At 33.3% G+C, this 19,600-nt stretch overlaps 1 protein-coding gene across 5 annotated transcripts in view; it reads right to left on the bottom strand.

The window, feature by feature from the left end:
* DMD (dystrophin) overlaps positions 1-19,600 on the bottom strand; it is a 2,089,750-nt gene that overhangs the window by 1,701,428 nt on the left and 368,722 nt on the right. For all 5 annotated transcript variants that reach the window (XM_079122792.1, XM_079122788.1, XM_079122791.1 and 2 more), the window contains exons 5-7: positions 16,217-16,309; positions 8,839-9,011; positions 2,395-2,513 (exon numbers count right to left, since the gene is read on the bottom strand). In XM_079122792.1, coding sequence (XP_078978918.1) covers positions 2,395-2,513; positions 8,839-9,011; positions 16,217-16,309 — 385 coding nt within the window. The remainder of the gene's footprint in view (positions 1-2,394; positions 2,514-8,838; positions 9,012-16,216; positions 16,310-19,600) is intronic.

Below are 19,600 nucleotides of genomic sequence, written 5' to 3'. Positions count from 1 at the left end.
TTTTCATTTAGCAGTGTATGTTTAGTTAGGTATATCAGGCTCTTTCATGTGATAAAATATATTATTCACAGAACTGTCAATTCTGATTAGAAGTTAATCTGTTTTCTCATTATAATGTAGATGTCTGTATATATAATTCTATTCCATTGATTAAAAGGAGAATATAGAGATCAAAAACAATTTTATAATTTAATAAGAAAAATACATATTTTATTTATATATTAATTGATTCATTCATTTCAGTTATTCAGTCATTTATTTATTTTTGTGGTGCAGGGGATCAAACTCAGGGCCTTGAACATGCTAGGCAAGTTTTCTACCACTGAGGTACACTTTCAACCTAAAAAAGATCTACTTCCAACCTATACCACAAAAATACAAAAACATAGATCTCAGAGAAAGGGAAATGACCACCATAAGAAAAATTTAATGAAAAACATAACCATGAACAGGTTTATCCTTCAGATCCATACACTGTAATTCTTTTCTTCAGTTTTGGATCCTATATTTTCATTATGCCTGTCCTCTATACCCCATTGAAATATGAGAAAAAAAATTTAATCAGTAGTAGACATCAATAGTGAGGTGACCCATCCATATGCTGCAAAACAAGGCAAACAATTACTGAAGTTTCTTTCACAGAGCTAAAACCTGAGGTAGAAGTGTTGTTGATCATTTATAGAAGCAAGATAAAGGAGTAATAGGAGTCTCTGCTCAGTCATGCATTATTCAAATGAGAAGAAACATTTCTGAACTTACTTTCACAAACTCACATTTGGTTATAATTTGATTTCCCAAGTGCCCCCAATAAATCTATCATAAATTGAAAATATGTACATTTGCATATTTGCAACATGCATTTGGGGCTGGGGATGTAACTTAGTGGTAAAGCACTTACTTATCATGTGTGAGACCCTAGGTTTGATCCCCAATACCATAAAACAAGAAAATGAAATGCCTTTACTATACCTAATCAAACAAACATCCTCACTTAGCATCACAATACACCTTAGAGTGTGAGCTATTTCCCCTCATGATCACTTTGCTCGATGGAGCTGGGGCTCACTGCTCCCCAGCATCACAAGAGAAGATCATATTGTATATCACTAGCCCAGGAAAAGATCAAAACACAAAACTCAAAGTACAGTCTCTGTTAAACACATGTTGTTTTTACAAGATTATGAATTGAAAATTTTTAAGTTGAACCATCATAAGTTGGGGAGAATCAGTATATTAGCAATTAGGAATGAATAGTCTTCTTGTGATAACTATCTGATATAAAGTAACTGAATTTCCATTCTGATTTATCACTTTTTGAGCTTGTTTACAGTTAACTCCCTCCTTTCTTGATATGCATCTGCTAGGTGAGTCGAAGCAATCAGGTTTTTGAGTCTGCAACATTGGAACTAGACTCTGGTTAATAAAATATATGTCAAAAGAAGGTTCTTTTCTGAGTCATTCCTGAGCTTTTCCTGATGGAAAGCAGCACCACCACTTTTAATGATTTTCTGTATTAGAATTGGTTCACTATCCCAAAGATAGTTTCATTATTAGCTTCTATTATATCACAGTTTCTACCAAAATATCAGCTTGTATTATATAGTACTTATCAGTTCAATTGACTCTGTTTCTCACATTTCTAATTTTAGAGTGTGGAAAAGCCTCAGACAAGTGAGGACAGACTGTAATTTCAAAGAAGTTGGCACACCAAAAAAGTGTCTCATAGGTTATAAGAGCAGAGGTCAGGATGTTATTATCCCTCTTATCCACTTGTCTACTATACAGTGCCAGAGATAAGGATTCAGGTTATTTAAGGCTAATATAAGAAAAATATAAATACAGTGCTGTCTATCAACTAAGAAGCATAAAATGAATAAACATCAAATGGAGGACCTCCCTACTGTTAGGAATTATAACAGAAGTGTTGCCAGGAATAGATATACAGACTTAAATAGTAAACCATGTTGCCTTTTATAGAGTATATGAATGAAATTGGCAAGAGTAGCTAATTAATTATAGCTCATTAGTCTATCAAATCTCTTGGTAGAATAAGCAAAACATTAACTTTTTATAATTATTTGGAGTCAATGTACTTCAAATGCAGCATGCTCCATCCATGAGGCATATACATTTTAACAGTTTTTGTTTTATTTTTCCATGAAATTTTGCACTTCAGTTTTAGATATTAGCATTTTGAGAACTAAAATGAAGTGGGGCAATTCATAATATAGTGCCAGAAGAGAGAAGCTTTTAAATATACCTAAAATATAGGAAAATATAAGGTACATGATTTTCTATTTTATGCTTAGAATGTAGAAATGTCAAATCTGATACAAAAAAATAAGTTACTAAGCTATAATACTAAAAACAATGGTAGCATACAAATGTACTAACCTTCAGGATCAAGTAGTTTCTCTATGCCTAACTGACATTTGGCGATGTTGAATGCATGTTCCAGTCGTTGCGTGGCTGACTGCTGGCAAACCACACTATTCCAATCAAACAGGTCTGGCCTGAAACACATACATACACAGACAAATACAAATCAATCTAGAACGTTCCATGAGATTCACTATAATTCTGAATTCTGATTCTCAACCTGTGACCACATTCTTTAAGAATTTATTACTGTTCTTCTATTATCCCTCAATAACATTTCTCATTTAAACATGTCACAATTCCAAATCCTGACATTATATGCCTCAAATACACACACACACACACACACACACGTACACACTTTTTGGTGTCAATTATCCTCCAATAAAGTTGAGATAAGAAGTTCCTGAAGAAAATAATTTATTGTATTTTATTCTACAACAAAAATGTATTAGTCTCATCTAACTTTACAGATTTGAATATTTGTCAGTCATAAGTAACTCCCAATTTTATAACCCTATACCATATGTCTTTCCAATCTCCACACCAGATTCAACCGTCTACTCAGTATTCTCACTTTTTCAAATCTCATGGGTCAAAAACAGTTTGTGTTATTTATCCCCATCACACTCCTTAAAGTCTGCTTATTTCTCTAACAGTTCTCCCTTCCTCAATTAATAAGTTCAAACTTGCAATTGCTAAAAGGAAAACCCTTGTAGTTATTTTTTTTTTGTACTGGAGATTGAACCCAGGGGTGCCAAACCACTCAGCCACAACCCCAGCACTTTTTATGTTTTATTTAGACACAGGGTCTCCTTTAGTTGCTTTAGGGCCTTGCTAATTAGCTGAGGCTGACTGACCTTTCCATCTTCCTTCTTCAGCCTCCCAAGTCACTGGGATTAGAGGCTGGGCCACCAAACCTGGCCACGCCCAGCTTTTATAATCATTTTTGATAAATCTGGTTGAAAATATACCTAGAATTTGAGTATTTCTCACTTTCCTCACTGCCATAATGCTACTCCAAACCACATTATTGTGCATGAATTATTGCAAGGGATTTCTCACTGCTCCCCTTTCTCTCACCGTTGATCTTGATAAACTATTATAATCACAGTTTCCAGAGTCATATGTTAAAATGCGTTTTATTTTATGCTTAGTCTCAAATCCCTACCACAGGAGGTATAAAATGTCAGACAAGGCCCAACTCGGTCTGACTCTTCAGATTACAACTCACTGATTTTATTTCTTGCCTAATTCCTTCCTATATTTGCATTTGCTATTCCCTCTGCCTGGAATTATCTTCTCCAGAGATCAATATCACTCATTCCTCTACTTCTTTTGGGTCTTGACTAAAAAATAACATCTTTGGTGAGCCCTACTCTGCTATCTCTCTATCTAAAAATTCATGCCCCAAATCAAACTTACATATACCCATTTTTTTGTCTTTTTAACTGCTTTATATTCTTCTAATTAGCAGTTACTAATATTTACCATATAATATAGTTTAATTCATCTCTTTATCTGTCTCCTCCATAAGAAGGTGAAATAGAGAATATTTTTGCCAATTCTTTTTACTACTAAAATCTCTGCTTGATATGCAGTAGTGGCTCAAAAATATTTGTCAACTCCATGAGAGAATGGATGAACACATACTATATTTATGCCATTTTTTTATTTTAATTTTTAAAATTTAGATTCATTGTACACAAATGGGGTACAACTTTCATTTCTCTGGTTGTACGCGAAGTAAGAATCACACCTTTTGTATAATCATACATGTATATAAGATAATGATGTTTGTCTCATTCTATTATCTTTCCTCCCCCCATGCCCTCCCCACCCCTCATTTTCCTCTATACAATGCACCTTTCCTCCATTCTTGCTTCCTACCACCCTGCGCCCCTCCCCAGTTATGTATCATCATCCACTTATTAGAGAAATCATTCAGCCTTTGCCATTTTTCTTGATAATGGAGAAAACACAAGGGAATATAAGAAGCAGTTGTTAACCTTTAAAGATTTTAAATTTAGTGATGAAAATACATGTACTGTTATTAATTAGCTAAACTCTAAATGTGAAAAAATACACATAATAAGGTTTTCTAAAACCTGTAGAGGGCAAGAAAGATGTTCAAGGCTTAAAAGATTCTTAAATGTTGTTTTGGGTTTGGGTTAAGAAAAGTATTGGGGAACAAAATATAATTTGAAATTATATGAATATTAGAGAATCAAAGTTTTTAGAGAAGGAAAATACCAAACACAATAAGGTAATGAAGAACTCACAAGCCAAGAATCAAGTGGGAAGAGGTAAGGTTAGGAAGGGGTGCTGGGATGACTGGACATGAAACCTTGGTTATTAACAAATTACAGCTTATCCTAACAACATTTAAAATTGTTAGGGAAGTGATTCTTCACCTTCTCTGGTTCTAGACACCTTTGAGATTCTGATGAGAGCTATGAAATTTCTATATGGACAAACAACCTATCTATATTCCAAATAGAATTACACATAATATTAGGCCATTTGGTTCTGTTAATGGGCTCCTACTTAAGAACTCATGTTATGCAAGGGAAGAAGGTAAAGGGTGCATTAGTAATTATGTTTGGAGGACAATTCAAAACAAAGGTACAAATTTATTTCTTATTTCCTTATAAGTAGTTCCTATCTTCATTAATGCATCAGAATTTTATATACTTATAGGAAACCTAATGAAATCTAATACCACCCCCTGTTTACATCTAGTTACCCTAAACGACTAACAGTCTTTTGGAACCTAAAATATTTATACAGTTGGGAAATGCCTCTACTATGGGAAAAAAATATGAAATAAAAAATTCTCAACTATTTGGTGGAGTTTCGACTTCATTATGCAAACTCTGCCGACTTTATTTCTTTGTCTCTAGGCAGTACAAATGGAATAGAGTATGGATGGGAACAAATTGAAAACTATTTCTCTCACAGTAAACAAGGTTAAATGAGTATGATGAGAATAAATAGAAATGCTTCCCAATCTAATCCTTTCCCCTCCTTTCCTTTAACTTCACCTTGGCTATTAACTGACCTCTTGTGTATGGGGGGGGTTATTTTATGTAACTCATGAAATTTTTTTGAGTTTCAGTGTTCTCATTTAGAGAAGGATTTTACTGAAATGGTCTTTGAGTTTCATATCAACATTAAAAAATGAATCTATTTTAAATCATTAAAATTAATTAAAAATTAACATTGTAAATAGCTATGCTTTTCACTCTTTGCTTTCTTCCAAGGTGCTGGGGATTCGAACCCGGGCCCATGCACACGCTCAGCAAGTGCTCTACAGGCTGAGCTATTTGCCTGCTTATAGCTATGCTTTTCAAATGCATAAAAATTGTAAAACTAATCAACTATAGAAGAAACACACATAGCTTTGTATGCTAACATAGACGATAATTCATAAATAAGAACATGTAACAAAGAATCACCAAGCTTTTAAGGAAGTTAGCGTTATAATTGAAATAGTACAAATTTAAGAGGTGGATTTTTCACCTATTACCCAAATTCTCTTAGGTAAATTATGTAATCTCTCTGTGCCTTAGTCTCCTAATCTGTGAAATGGGGTTATTGGAATGTTGTTGTTTTGATAATAGAAGGAATATTTTACATACAGCAGTATCTCTAAAATAACAATTATTTTAAAACAATAGATCTTTTTACTTTGTCCTAAGGTTAATTTTATTTATATAACAATACTGTGTTTTTAATTTATCAACTCAAGCCAAGAACACCTATATTTACAGAATAGATATAAATGTTAAAAATATCATTGATGCAAGAATAACAATATAATAACAAAATGAGAGGTGGAGGCAAAAAAGAAAGTAGTGTTATGATTTCCTCATCCTTAATATCAGATACTCAGTAGTTCTTTTCTAAACTTGATGAAACATTTTTAAAAAGAGGACTTTCATATCATTTAAAGTTAAAGGTAAAATTAATAGGAATGAAATGATTATAAGTAATAAAATTAGGAAACAGATGGGTATGAGAGGAATATCTGTGGGTTTACTATTAAAGAGAAAATACATATAGTATCAGAAATCAATTTATCAAGAATAATATATATAATACATATTATTATTAGAACCATCAGAATAAAAACTTGAACTAGCTAGCAGAAACTGCATCTAGGGACAGGAATATCACATGGTGTAGGTTTGGGATCATGAAGACAAATTTGATGTATTTTTTTCCTTTTCCCCCAGCTCTAATATCTGTTTTTTTTTTTTTTTACTACTGTTATAATAAAATAAGGAATTAACAAGATAATTTAATTGCAATTTTAAAGTTATCACAAATTTACCTATATATTTTTTACCTACTTCTAAGCATTTATCATTGGGTTCTCCTATAAAAATAGAATCTGGCTTCCTTTCAACTGCACTGTAGTGGACTTTGTGCTTTTACACAAAATTTTTAATTTCCAAGGTCCTCTGTTAATCTTTATGTTCTATATTAAGCACATGCCTTTGTTCTATATTACTGAGTCACTCAATTATTGAAATCGAACACCTTATGACTTTCCTAAGTGTACCAATGACAATCACCTTGGAACACAAAGTTCCACAAGTTTTTTAAAATAAACAGTATGAACATCTGTCAAAAACAATGAGACAGATGATTCATGAAAGAGCATTAACAATTGTGAGGAACCTCTTGAAAAGTAACCACCTAACGTATAAAGTGATAGTTACTGATGATTCACTAGAACAGGGGATAAAATACAAAAAAAGGATATTTTGAGAGAGAAAGTGTGGGTCAGGGACAAGGTCATCTGGATATATTTACTGTATTATCTAGAAATATATTCAGAAATCACAAAACAATATAAAGAAATGTAGTATGTGAACATGCTTGCAGAATTGAAGTCTTCCACTTGAAAAGAAAATGTTAAAGAGCCAACAAGGACTGCATAACCTGATCCTCGATATTTTTGTTCATCTGCAAATGTGTACATGAAGAGCAAGATCAATATTTTTTCAGGCCCTCCATGTGAAGCATGTGGCTGCATAAATGAGCACTGGCTTATGGTGCAGAATGAACATCTCTATCCGTTCTCACCTGACTATATTGAAGCTGTGGAAAATCTTTCTTCTGTCATACTTAGGAAAAACAATGTGTTAACAATGCTTAACATGCTGATTGGGTGCCAGACAGCCTTCTTTCTAAAATCAGTTTGTTGAGTCATTCACCTGGAAACCCAGTCTGGATGGGGTTAATTAAACCCAGTTGGAGCATGACACCTAACAAAAATGCTTATTTAGAGTGTTTGCCCTTGGGTTGAGCTTTACCATGAGAACGATTTATATTCTGAGCTTCTCTAGAAGCAAGATTGGCATAGGAAAATAGTAGACTCTTCAAAAAAGAAAAATCAAAGTGACAAAAACAACTTTACTGAAAATTAGGGAAGATGCAGTCCAATGGCATTTCAAACACAGTTAATTAGGCAATGCATTTGACCCTGGCTGGAGTAGAAGGGATAGGTAATAATACAATCGATGTAGATAAAATATAATGTGTAGATATATGGTATAGTATATATGACATAACACTATATATAGTGTATATAAATGTATTATATGTTACAAGTTATATATAAATGTTAGCCTGTTTTGCTTTTTCTTAAGCTCTTATTAATTCATTTATTGAACTTCATTATACAAGATTGGCAAATAGCTTTTGTGAACTTAGGAAATACAATATTATATGGAATAGAATTAAAGATGTTTGATTCACTGTATTACACTGAGTTCTTTTTATGAGGATCCACAGAACTCTGCATTGCTTTACAGCAATTTCTTTGCTACTCCAGAGAAATCGTTTTTGTTGTTGTAATATTCTGAGCATTGAGTCATAGAATTAACTGTGTTCTGCTCTGCCATGGTTGCTAAAATGCTCAGAGCCTATTTTAACCCTGATGTAGAAGAAATTACACAGGGCATAATGGTATTTGCTATCAAACCTGTATCTCATAAGACAAATGTTTCTTTTTGTATGTTATTTATCTGATGATGATAGTAATAAATTTTACTACAACCACTAACATGAAATTTGGATTCATTTTTAGTTTTATAGTTTAGGCTCATACCAATATATTATTTGTATAAAAGAACAACTTCATTTTCAATAAAGTTAGAATACAACCTGGATGTTCTGGGAGTCCCAATTTCAAGTGTTTATCTTCTCCCCACACTATAACCAATTTCATGCTCCAGGAATTTGATATTTCAACAACAAAATGATATATGAGAAGTAGGAAAAATACAATCCATTGGTACATTACAATGAATGGTTAGATTAGTATGGTCAACATATGTTACATGTGGTATAGTAGGGAATAATCTGGAACCAACCTGGAGTAAAATATATCATCAGCATTTAAATCAGTACTTGCAAAATTATTGAACAACTCAGTAGTATCCTTACCTATGACTATGGATGAGAGCATTCAAAGCCAGGCCATCAGACCAGCTAGTCGTGAAGTTGATGACATTAACCTGTGGATAATTACGAGTTGATTGTCGGACCCAGCTCAGGAGAATCTTTTCACTGTTTGTTTGTTGCAATCCAGCCATGATATTTTTCATTACATTTTTTACCTACACATATAAAGAAATTTTTATAAGAAAATGCATTCCTTGAATAAAAAACTCTACAAACTTTAATATGAATGACCTCTGTCTTATAAAAAACGATGGGAATTTTAGGGCCAAATGTTAATGATAAGAAATAGATTTCACCAGGACTGAATCCACTAAAATTGGTTAGAAGTCTGTTCTGAGTTGGTAATACCTGTGCCTTATCATTTGTTTAATATATTGTTACTTATGAATTCTGCCATATTTAACTATAAATATACTGTTTCCAGAATTGCTGATCTAGCTTTCAATGGATAGAAAAGAGACTTGTTAAATTAGACTTAAAACATTCGACTTGATGAGTCCTGGGCTCCCATAGCACAAGAAATAAAAGCAAGAATCAACAACTGGGACAGATTCAAACTAAAAAGCTTTCTCTCAGCAAAGGAAACTATCAGTAATGTGAAGAGAGAGCCTACAGAGTGGGAGAATATCTTTGCCACTCATACTTCAGATAGAGCACTAATTTCCAGAATCTATAAAGAACTCAAAAAACTCTACACCAAGAATATAAATAATCCAATCAATAAATGGGCTAAAGAAATGAACAGACACTTCACAGAAGATGTATAAGCAATCAACAAACATATGAAAAAATGTTCACCACCTCTATTAATAAGAGAAATGCAAATCAAAACTACCCTAAGATTTCACCTCACCCCAATTAGAATGTCGATTATCAAGAACACAAGCAACAATAGGTGTTGGCGAGGATGTGGGGAAAAAGGTACACTCATACATTGCTGGTGGGGTTGCCAATTAGTGCAGCCACTCTGGAAAGCAGTATGGAGATTCCTCAGAAAGCTTGGAATGGAACCACCATTTGATCCAGCTATCCCACTCCTTGGCCTATACCCAAAGGACTTAAAATCAGCATACTACAGAGATACAGCCACATCAATGTTCATAGCTGCTCAATTCACCATAGCCAGATTGTGGAACCAAACTAGATGCCCTTCAGTTGATGAATAGATAAAGAAACTGTGGTATATATATATATATAATGGAATATTACTCCGCCATGAAGAATGATAAAATTATGGCATTTGCAGGCAAATGGATGAAATTGGAGAATATCATGCTAAGTGAGATAAGTCAATCTCAAAAAACTAAAGGATGAATGATCTCGCTGATAAGCGGATGAGGACATATAATGGGGGGTAGGAGGGGTTAGCGTTAGGGTTAGGGTTAGGTTTAGGGTTGGGGATAAGGAGGGTGGCAAGAATGGAGGAAGGAAGGACTCTATAGAGGGAAAAGAGGGGTGGGAGGGGTGGGGGGAAGGGAAAAAAATAACAGAATGAATCAAACTACATTACCCTATATAAATTTATGATTACACAAATGGTGTGCCTTGACTCCATGTACAAATAGAGAAACAACATGTATCCCATTTGTTTAAATAAAAAAAAAAAAAAAAAACATTAGACTTACTTTTAACAATAACTTAAGAGAAATAAGCGATTTTTTTTGGGGGGGGGTAGGAGGGACTTTTTATAAAACCTAGATTCAAATCGTGCCTTTGCTATTAATTAATAGTGTTAATTGTGAAAGAAACTTAACATTTTTAGGCTTCAGTTTTCTCATCTAAACAAACAAGATTGTTGCAAGAGAAAGAACCCAAAATATAGTAATTGATTTTTTAAAAAAACCCTGGGTTCACACTATAACTTAAAATGATACAATGATGCAAGTTGTATTTATTGATTGAAATTTTAAAAGAAGGAATATAGAAATGTTTGCCCATTAAAAATTTTAAAAATCAAAATTTAATGCAATAAAATAAAGGAATATTTATGCCTAAGACTGTAGCTATGTGACTTTGATTTTATTTTCATTAATTGGTTTCTATACATTTGATTCTATCCTAGGCTTTGTGTATCTATAAATAATATTCAGCAGGATATTGTATTTCAAAATTTTATTCTTCTAAGTAATTCAATACAGAAATCCATCCTAAGCATTTTTTCCAAGTTTCATGAATTCAGTGACACCTCATTATAGAATGTAGGGTCAATGTACTCTATGAAAGCAATATTTACTAGGCTACTTTTAAAATATAATTTAGGCCCCTTGTGAGAGACTTATAGGAAGTATACAAGTAAACATGATTATTCTTTACCACCAAGGGCTTTCCTTTTGGGAAGTTTAAGGTACATATACTACCAAAATTAGATCATATGATGAATATTTATTATTCATTCTAAATATGACATTTCATTTTGTTTTTTCATCTATGTAGAAGTTAACAAATGTCTTTGGGGTAAATACATATTTTAACATCTTCAATTTTACACATCTTTTTAGGAAATAGGCAATGCAAATTTTTGGATATCCTATATTCTACACTATTTATAAGTTTATTTTGTTTATTTTTATGTGGTGCTGAGGATCAAACCCAGTTCTTCACATGTTCTAGGCAAGCACTCTATCTCTGAGCTACAAACCCAGCCCCCCATACTTATTTTTAAATCTTCAAAAAATATTTAGATTTATGTTTCATTAATGTGGTAACAATTTAATGACATGAAATATTTGAATATATTTGTCAAGATCACTTGATAGCTGCATCTATTATTTAGGGATGTATTATTTAGGAACAGGTTATCTACTTTTTAAAATTCTTCCCTGGCCTGCTTATTTAGTCAGTTACTCAGTGAATAAATAGGTCAAATTATATGAGATATATACTTTTCATATATTCTAAAATTATAAAGTATATAACCTTCATGTACAACAATTGTAGGACAGGTTCTTTGTGTCCTGTGTTGAACTAGGGTTGCAATCAACAAATACTAGCCCAGTGGTAGTGATGGATTTTCACTGCTCAGGCCACTCTTTAATGATGAATAAAATTCATGGTGAAGTGGTTGGCCAAACTGCCTTCTATGTGCATAATATTAAAGGACAACAAATTCAAAACTCTTTTACCATCATTATGTCACTAATTTACTTTATCAGTCTCAGTCTCATTGGCATGACTTTTACTTGGGTAAAAGAAATAACTTTTGAGAAATAGCCACAGGACAATGTGTGATAATCATTTGTCCTTTCCCTACATAAAGAAGAGTTGTTAAGAGATCCCTGAGCTGGTCATAAGGTGAGGCTGTAAGCAGAAAATTTTTCTAGCCTAATGGATTACTGTCCCTAAAAAAAAAAAAAAAAAAAAAAAAGAATAAACTTATACTAATATGTGTATGTGTGCTACAATTGCAATAATTTTTAATGGAAAAAAATTGAAAGGTAGTTGAGCAGTGATTTTTAAAAAGAGAACTAGGAGTTAATTGGTCAAAGATGATATGATGGATGTGGAGATGCATTGTCAGGATTCTCCTGAAAGGAAGATCTTATTGCTCAAGCTGTTATCAGGTAGCATCAAGGACTAACTGATTTGTAGTCCTGTCACACAAGATCACAACCTTCCCAGGGTAAACCACCTCTAATGACTGATAGAAGGGTGTGGTATAAACTCTCAGTCATTATGACCCACTTGGGACTACTCTTAAGGATAATTTGGCTTCAAGTTCACTGTGAGGTTGAATAAGGTTGTTCTTGGGTCTGCATCATAGCTGTTGCTCTTCCTTTTTCCACTTCTGCCACCTCTGGCATTCTCCATGTATTGGTCCCAAGAGAATATTTAATAAACAAGCTGCCTGCTAAACTCAACTTCAAAATCTACTGAAAATCAGTTTGTGATTAGCATTTATTGCAGGGGAAGGACAGGGTGAAAGAGGTAGGAATAATCTTCTATAAGAAAAAAATAGTTTGTATGAAGCTCTGTAAAAGAGCAGAATAAGTGCACAGAAGTTAGGAAGGGTGCACAGAAGGTAGGAAGGAGTTGAAGTGACTTTCATCAGTGCAAAAAAACTTCATTTTCTCATAATTGTATGTTGTATAAATAATACAAATATTTCAGAGTGAATTTGCCTTGGAACTGAATACTTCCCTTGGCTTAGTCAGCAAAGAATGGAACCTAACTTCTGAAAGAACACCACTGTTACAGAGATATGGTTTGATCTCCAGCTGGTTGCCCGAGTCTAGTTTACCACTCTAAAAAGTATTGTTTGCACTTAAAAAAAGAAGGAAGAAAAAGATGCCAAATACATGTTGTCTACATGTCAATTTTGTTCAAAGCCACTTACTCCTGAAAATATGCATTATTTTTCAGGCTAACAATTTTGTTTGAAGTGGAAACTAGAAAAACAGTGATAAGGAAATAAAGTTAACATTACTGACTTCAAAGAGAAGTCCTCCAGAGTAATATCAATAACATAGCATGTGGCTTTGGAAGAAAGGATTCTTATCTTTTTGTCTCTTAATAACACTCAATCTGATAGATCTGGAAAGTACTGGTCAGAATGCCCTTTAATCTTTGCTGAGGTTCAAGGGCTTCTTCTACTATTTATAAGAAAGACACACATATGATCTTTGTGAGAACACATTTTGGAATTCAATGAGTTATGATGAGGAACTTTGAGCAGGATAATTTTTAAGAGTGTTGAGAATTTTTAAGAGATGAGGCAAAATATTAGAAGATGAGCTAAGTAGGCCATGGCTGGGAAGAGTCTAGATCCTTGCAATCACAATGATGTAGTCATTCAGAACACAGGTGGAAAATAATGGGGGTATAAGAGAGGTCTCAGACAAAGAAGGATTGAAAAAAATACTTCTTCTAGTAGTCCTGGGTGTAAAAGCTCTTCCTCTGCATGCTAATCCAATTCTCCAAAACAAAAAAAACAAAATGGAACACTCACAGGGAAATTAAGAAAACACCAGACATGACTCATGAAATTGTATCTTGGAGTGAATTGAGATAGAATAGGAAAGGACTATGAGGAGATACAAAAGGATGAGATTTTATGAGAGAGTTTGGATGATAAATACAATTGAAAATGTCTTTTGGAACTCTGCTTGCCTGAGTTCTCCTCCTTGCTTTCTCACAACCAATATCTATGATACTCAGTGTGGTCTGCAAACTGGGGTCTCTCCATGAACAATTCGTTACTAGGTGCTAAGATCAATACAAGAACTGAAAATATGTCAAAACTTTTACAGCAATTTCATACAGTAGTATTTACATCTGTTGCATTTAATAATAAAAAGGAAATTTTTTTTTGTGTCTCTTACTTCGTTTATGGAATGTTTCAACTTTGTTGTATTTTACATATTATAGATTGGGGGAAAACTCTTCCTCTGTCAAGCTATTGTGAGAGGTACTGAGGAATCGGAGAAAAATTGGAGGAAGGTGTGTTATGTTTTCTTGCTGGTTTTATTTACATCAGTACATGGAAAATGCTGGTAATTAGTCAACTTGGGCTCATGTGAGGCTCTCATGAGCTATTCTCTGTTGTCAGCAGTTATGATTTCTCTCTCTCTCTTACTCTCTTTCCCTCTCTCTATCCTTACATTTCTGTACAATGCAATTGAGTCTGATGGAACAATAAAAGACAAGGGGCCAACTGGGAGGTCAGTATGGCTCCAGAATTAAGGAGGTAAACCTCTGGTCTATATACTATCTGATGCAGATACAAAACCAAAGAAAACGCAAGACCAATCTACATTTCAAGTTAAAAGTGTACTCTACACAATGAAGTAGTAATAAAATAACTGCTACAATGAGGGCTTCAAATATGCACACTGAAAGAAGCTGGATACACACACATACATACACATACAAGTAGGTGTTACATGATTCCACTGATATGAAATGTCAAAAAGGCAAGTATATAGGTAGAAATAGATTAATGGTTATCTCAAGTTGCAGTGGGAGTGCAGAATGACTATAAATGGACAAGAAATTTCTTCTTAGGGCAGTGGAAAAGTACTAAAATTAGATTGCTGTGAAGATTGTACAACCGTAAATAACCTGAAAATTTTGCTTGATTAGGGGGAAAAAATATTCCTACCTCAAGATAGCTGGAGAAGCCACTGAGCAACATAATGAAACCATATTCATACGTGATGAATTTTACAATGAGTACAGGTACATTTATAGAATGAAATTACATTTCAATAGAGCAGTTTAAAAAAATTCCTACTAGTAATAAAGGCAGACATATCTGAAATATGTTCTGAATTCTTAAAATGTGAGTGGAAATGCTAAGCAATCAATGTCATTCATATCATACATCTCAAATGAACTTGGTGCATTTTATTGGGTATTTTACAGATATGCTCTCATTTAATCCTTATAAGGAATATATACATACACATTCAACCTTCTTTTTCTCTTTTGGCAGTGAGGGGGCTATGGTCCCCAAAAGGTATGACATTATATCCAATGCCACCAAGAAGGTAACTAGAAAAGTTTAAATTTAAGCTCATAATGATCTGATTAAAAAAAAATGTGTACACTCCTTTTATTTAACCAAAAGATATTTCATCTGTTTTACAAAGGTTGAATAAATATTGTATTCAGAATACCCTATCCTCAAGTGATTGATAAAAAATTCAATTTCCAAATTGGATTATGAAGAAGTATATATAACAGGTATACTCATACAAATATTCATATCCAACTAATATTTTCTTTTCTCTTTCTTTCTTTCTTTTTTTTGGTACTGGGATTGAATGTAGCAATGTACTACCTACATCCACAGCTTTCTTTTCTTCTTTTTATTTTGAGACAGGGTCTCACTAAGTGGCCTAGGCTGGCTTCAAACTTGGAATCTTTCTGCCTCAGCCTCCTGAGTAGTTGGTATTTCAGGTGTGCAGCATCATGCGGAGCCTATCCCACTAAACTTTTATTGGCATTACTTTACACTAACAATACACAAGATTGAAAAGCTCTTTCCTTTGATAGTGATTTTAAAAAGGATACTTTATTTTTACAAAATTCTATGCATTTAATTATAGCTAAGTTATAGAAGATATATGTGTGAAACATATATTTACTATTTTCAGACTTTGCCTTTGTTGTCTCATCTTTACTCAGTGAAATAAAAATTACAAAATATTCCTTCAAATGTGTAAGGTCCTGCTTTATGATCTCCAGATTCTTAATATCTCAGATGACATGAGTTGTGCCAGTTTAATAGGCAGCACTATAGAGATGGCTTGGTATTGTTAAAGGAATATGTGTTTATTTTACAGGTCAAAGGTAAAAATAAAAGAAAGGATTAGCAACATATAACATATTATCCTAAAAGAAAACAATCATCAGGTTTTACCTGCCAGTGGAGGATTATATTCCAAATCAAACCAAGAGTCAGTTTATGATTTCCATCTACTATGTCAGTGCTTCCAATATTCACTAAATCGACCTGTTAAAGAAAAGGGAAAATAACATTTGAAGGAAGAAAACCAAATGCTGAATTGTAAAGGAAACAAAATGTGAAGCTAATTGCATTTAGCTATTATCAGAACCTAGGTAGCATTACAGCTTTTAAAAAATAATCTAAAAATGAAACTAAATGCATTTATAAATTCACTTTTTTTTAACAAACAAGCACTCTCAAACACATTTGCAGAGATAGTAAGTGAAAATACTTTTAACATATGAATAGATTACTGAAGATTAAAAAGGCCATTCAGAATATCTCCAAATAGTCTCAAATAGTGGTAATTCATATAGGACATTTAGGATATTCTTTCTGATATACAATTGAAACAAAAGAAGGAAGGAAGGAAGGAAGGAAGGAAGGAAGGAAGGAAGGGAAAAAGTAAAGAAAGAGAAGGTAAGTTTATTTATAGGTCCTTCTATCTAGGAGTGCTGTTAAAATTAAGGGTGACTACATTTAACTAAAATGGCCACACTTCTAATATTTTTTAGAAAGATATTAGAACTCTAATAAACAATGAAACTAATGGCCACTTCTCTTTTCCCTACTAAGGACTGAGTTTGTGTACCAAAATTTATTAGGGTTTCAGTTTTCAAGGCAAGTATCTATGCTGTGGTTTGAATATCATATGTCCCGAAAGGTTCATGTGCTAGAAGATTGGCCCTCAGTGTAATTGTATTGAGAGACGATGGAAATTTTAAGAGGTGGAACTTAGTGAGAGAAGCTTAGGTTCAGAAGGGACATCACCTTCAGAAAGGATTAACGTCCATTTCCAAGAAAAGGATTATGTATGAATGGAATGGATTAGTTACCACAAGAAGGGATTGTTTCAAAGTAGTTTTGTCTTTCTCAGCTTTTCTCCCTTGCTTCCATTTTGCCATGTGATCACAAAGCAAAGACTATCACCTGTCCTTTATGCTGCTAACATTTTCAGATGCAGTCAAGTTTAACATAAGAGTCAGAAAAATAAGCACATGCAAAGATGTTTTACATTACTAGACATTAGGGAAGTGCAAATTACGATCACAGTGAGATATAACTACACACTTATATGGACTAAAATAAAAATGACTACATCAAGTGGAGAAACCAATCACTCAAAATTTGCTAGTAGAAATGTAAATGGTACAGTTACTCTGTAAAAGAATTTGGCACTGTATTAAAAAATGGATATGTATGTAACATAAAATATATGAATTGTACACTTCAACATTCATCCTAAAGAAACACAAACTTATGTTTAGGCAAAAGCATGCACATGATTCTAGTTTTATTCACAATAGTCAAAAACTGGAAATAACCTCGATGCTCTTCCAGGATGAATAGCTAAAAAAAAAAACTGGGGTAGAGCCATACCACTAAATAATACTCAGAAATAAAAAGGAACAAACTATTAATACATGCAGCAACTTGGGTGACTCTCATGGGAGTTATTCTAAGTGGGGAAAAAAACAATCTTCAAAATATTGCATCCTGTATGATTATGTTATATAGCAGTCTTGAAAAGACAAAATTACAGAAATGGAGAAGAGAGGAGCAGTTTTCAGAGATTGGGAACAGGGGTAGGAAATGTGGGTAGGTGAAGGTAGTAAGAAAATGGCAATAAAAGGAATCCTTGAAGAGACAGAAAAGTATCGAGTCTGAACATGGATATATAAATTTACATATGTGATAATACTGTGTAGAAGAGCAAACTCATACATACACATATGCATGCACATCAGTTTAAGTAAAACAGTAGGAATTTGAATAATATTGGTAGGTTTGATTAATGTTGATATCCTGGTCATAATATTATACTTAATTTTATAAGATTCCAAAATATATTGATGATTCACCAAAATAAAGTTCCATCATTTACATTTCACATGGAGATTCTCACATGGCAGTAGATGAAAAGATTTCCTCTGTATGGAATTCCACTACAAACTTTTCAATTCCTTCATTGATTCATTCATTCAACAAATACATTTTGCCTACATTCTAGGAACTAACATACTTAGAGCACTAAAGGAAAATCCTTTCTCCTTTCATAGAAATCAATTCTATTGACAGTGATAATCAGATCATGCATTGTTGATGATTTAATCATTTAAGCAGAGAATATGTGATTTTTTTAGGAAATACACTTATACAAGGGGAATTATCACTGACAGTAATGTTTTGACTTGCCACATGGATAATCCTGGGGAAATCTGGAGCAAGGAATAGGCAGTTCCTATCTACTGTTACAAAACATCTCACTGTGAGCAGGGAGATGGATTCTCCATTTGCTTATCTTTACAAAATCCCTTGTGAGGTCCAATTTCTATTATGTTCAGGTATTGTGCTCAGTTATAATACAGGTGATTAAGGAAGAATCCCAAACACCAAAAAACTCAAAAGGTAGTAAGAGGTCACATTATGAAAACTAATTATAATCTTATAGGTCCCAGCAATTTCACATTTATGTATATACCCAGAATAAAAAAGAAGAAAGAATTGGATGAGATACTTGAACAAATATTTATCAATCAATGTTCATTAGCATACTATTATCCATAGTAATCAAAAGGTAGAAATACACACACAGGAATATTTTCAGTCTTAAAAAAAATGAAATTCTAGCTGTGAGTGTTAGTACACTCTTGTAATACCAGGTACTTGGAAGACTGGCAGAAAAATTACAAATTCAAGGCCAGCCTGGGCAACCTAATGAGATCCTATCCTGAAATAAAAAGGACTGTGAATGTAGTTCAGTGGTAGGGCACCCTGCAGTTCAAATTCTCAATAATAAAAAAAGAAAAAAAAGGAAGAAAGGGAAGGAAGGAAGGGAGGAAGGAAAGAAAGAAAGAAAGAAAAAGAAAGAAAGAAGGAAAGAAAGAAAGAAAGAAAGAAAGAAAGAAAGAAAGAAAGAAAGAAAGAAAGAAAGAAAAGAAAGAAACTAACTCTGATATAAGCCACATCCATGAACCTTGGAAAAATGCTAAGTCAGTGAATTAGACAAAGGATGATGAAGGGAAGAGAGGGGGGATAGAAATAGAAAAGGCAGTGAAATGAATATGATGTAATTTTCCTATGTATACATATGAATACACCACTACTGAAACTCCACATCATGTACAACCACAAAAATTCTATCCTAATTAGAATAAGTTATACTCCATGTATTTATTATAATATGTCAAAATATACTATACTGTCATGTATATCTAAAAAGAACAAATAAAAATAAGTGTATTAAAAAAGAAACAAACAGGCCATCAGGCAGAGCTAGCCGGCCCACCGATCCAC

Source organism: Sciurus vulgaris, assembly GCF_902686455.1.
Source record: "Sciurus vulgaris genome assembly, chromosome: X".
Classification (NCBI taxonomy): Eukaryota; Metazoa; Chordata; class Mammalia; order Rodentia; family Sciuridae; genus Sciurus; species Sciurus vulgaris.
Note: the sequence above shows the minus strand (reverse complement) of the source record. Positions and strands in the feature narration are given on the sequence as shown.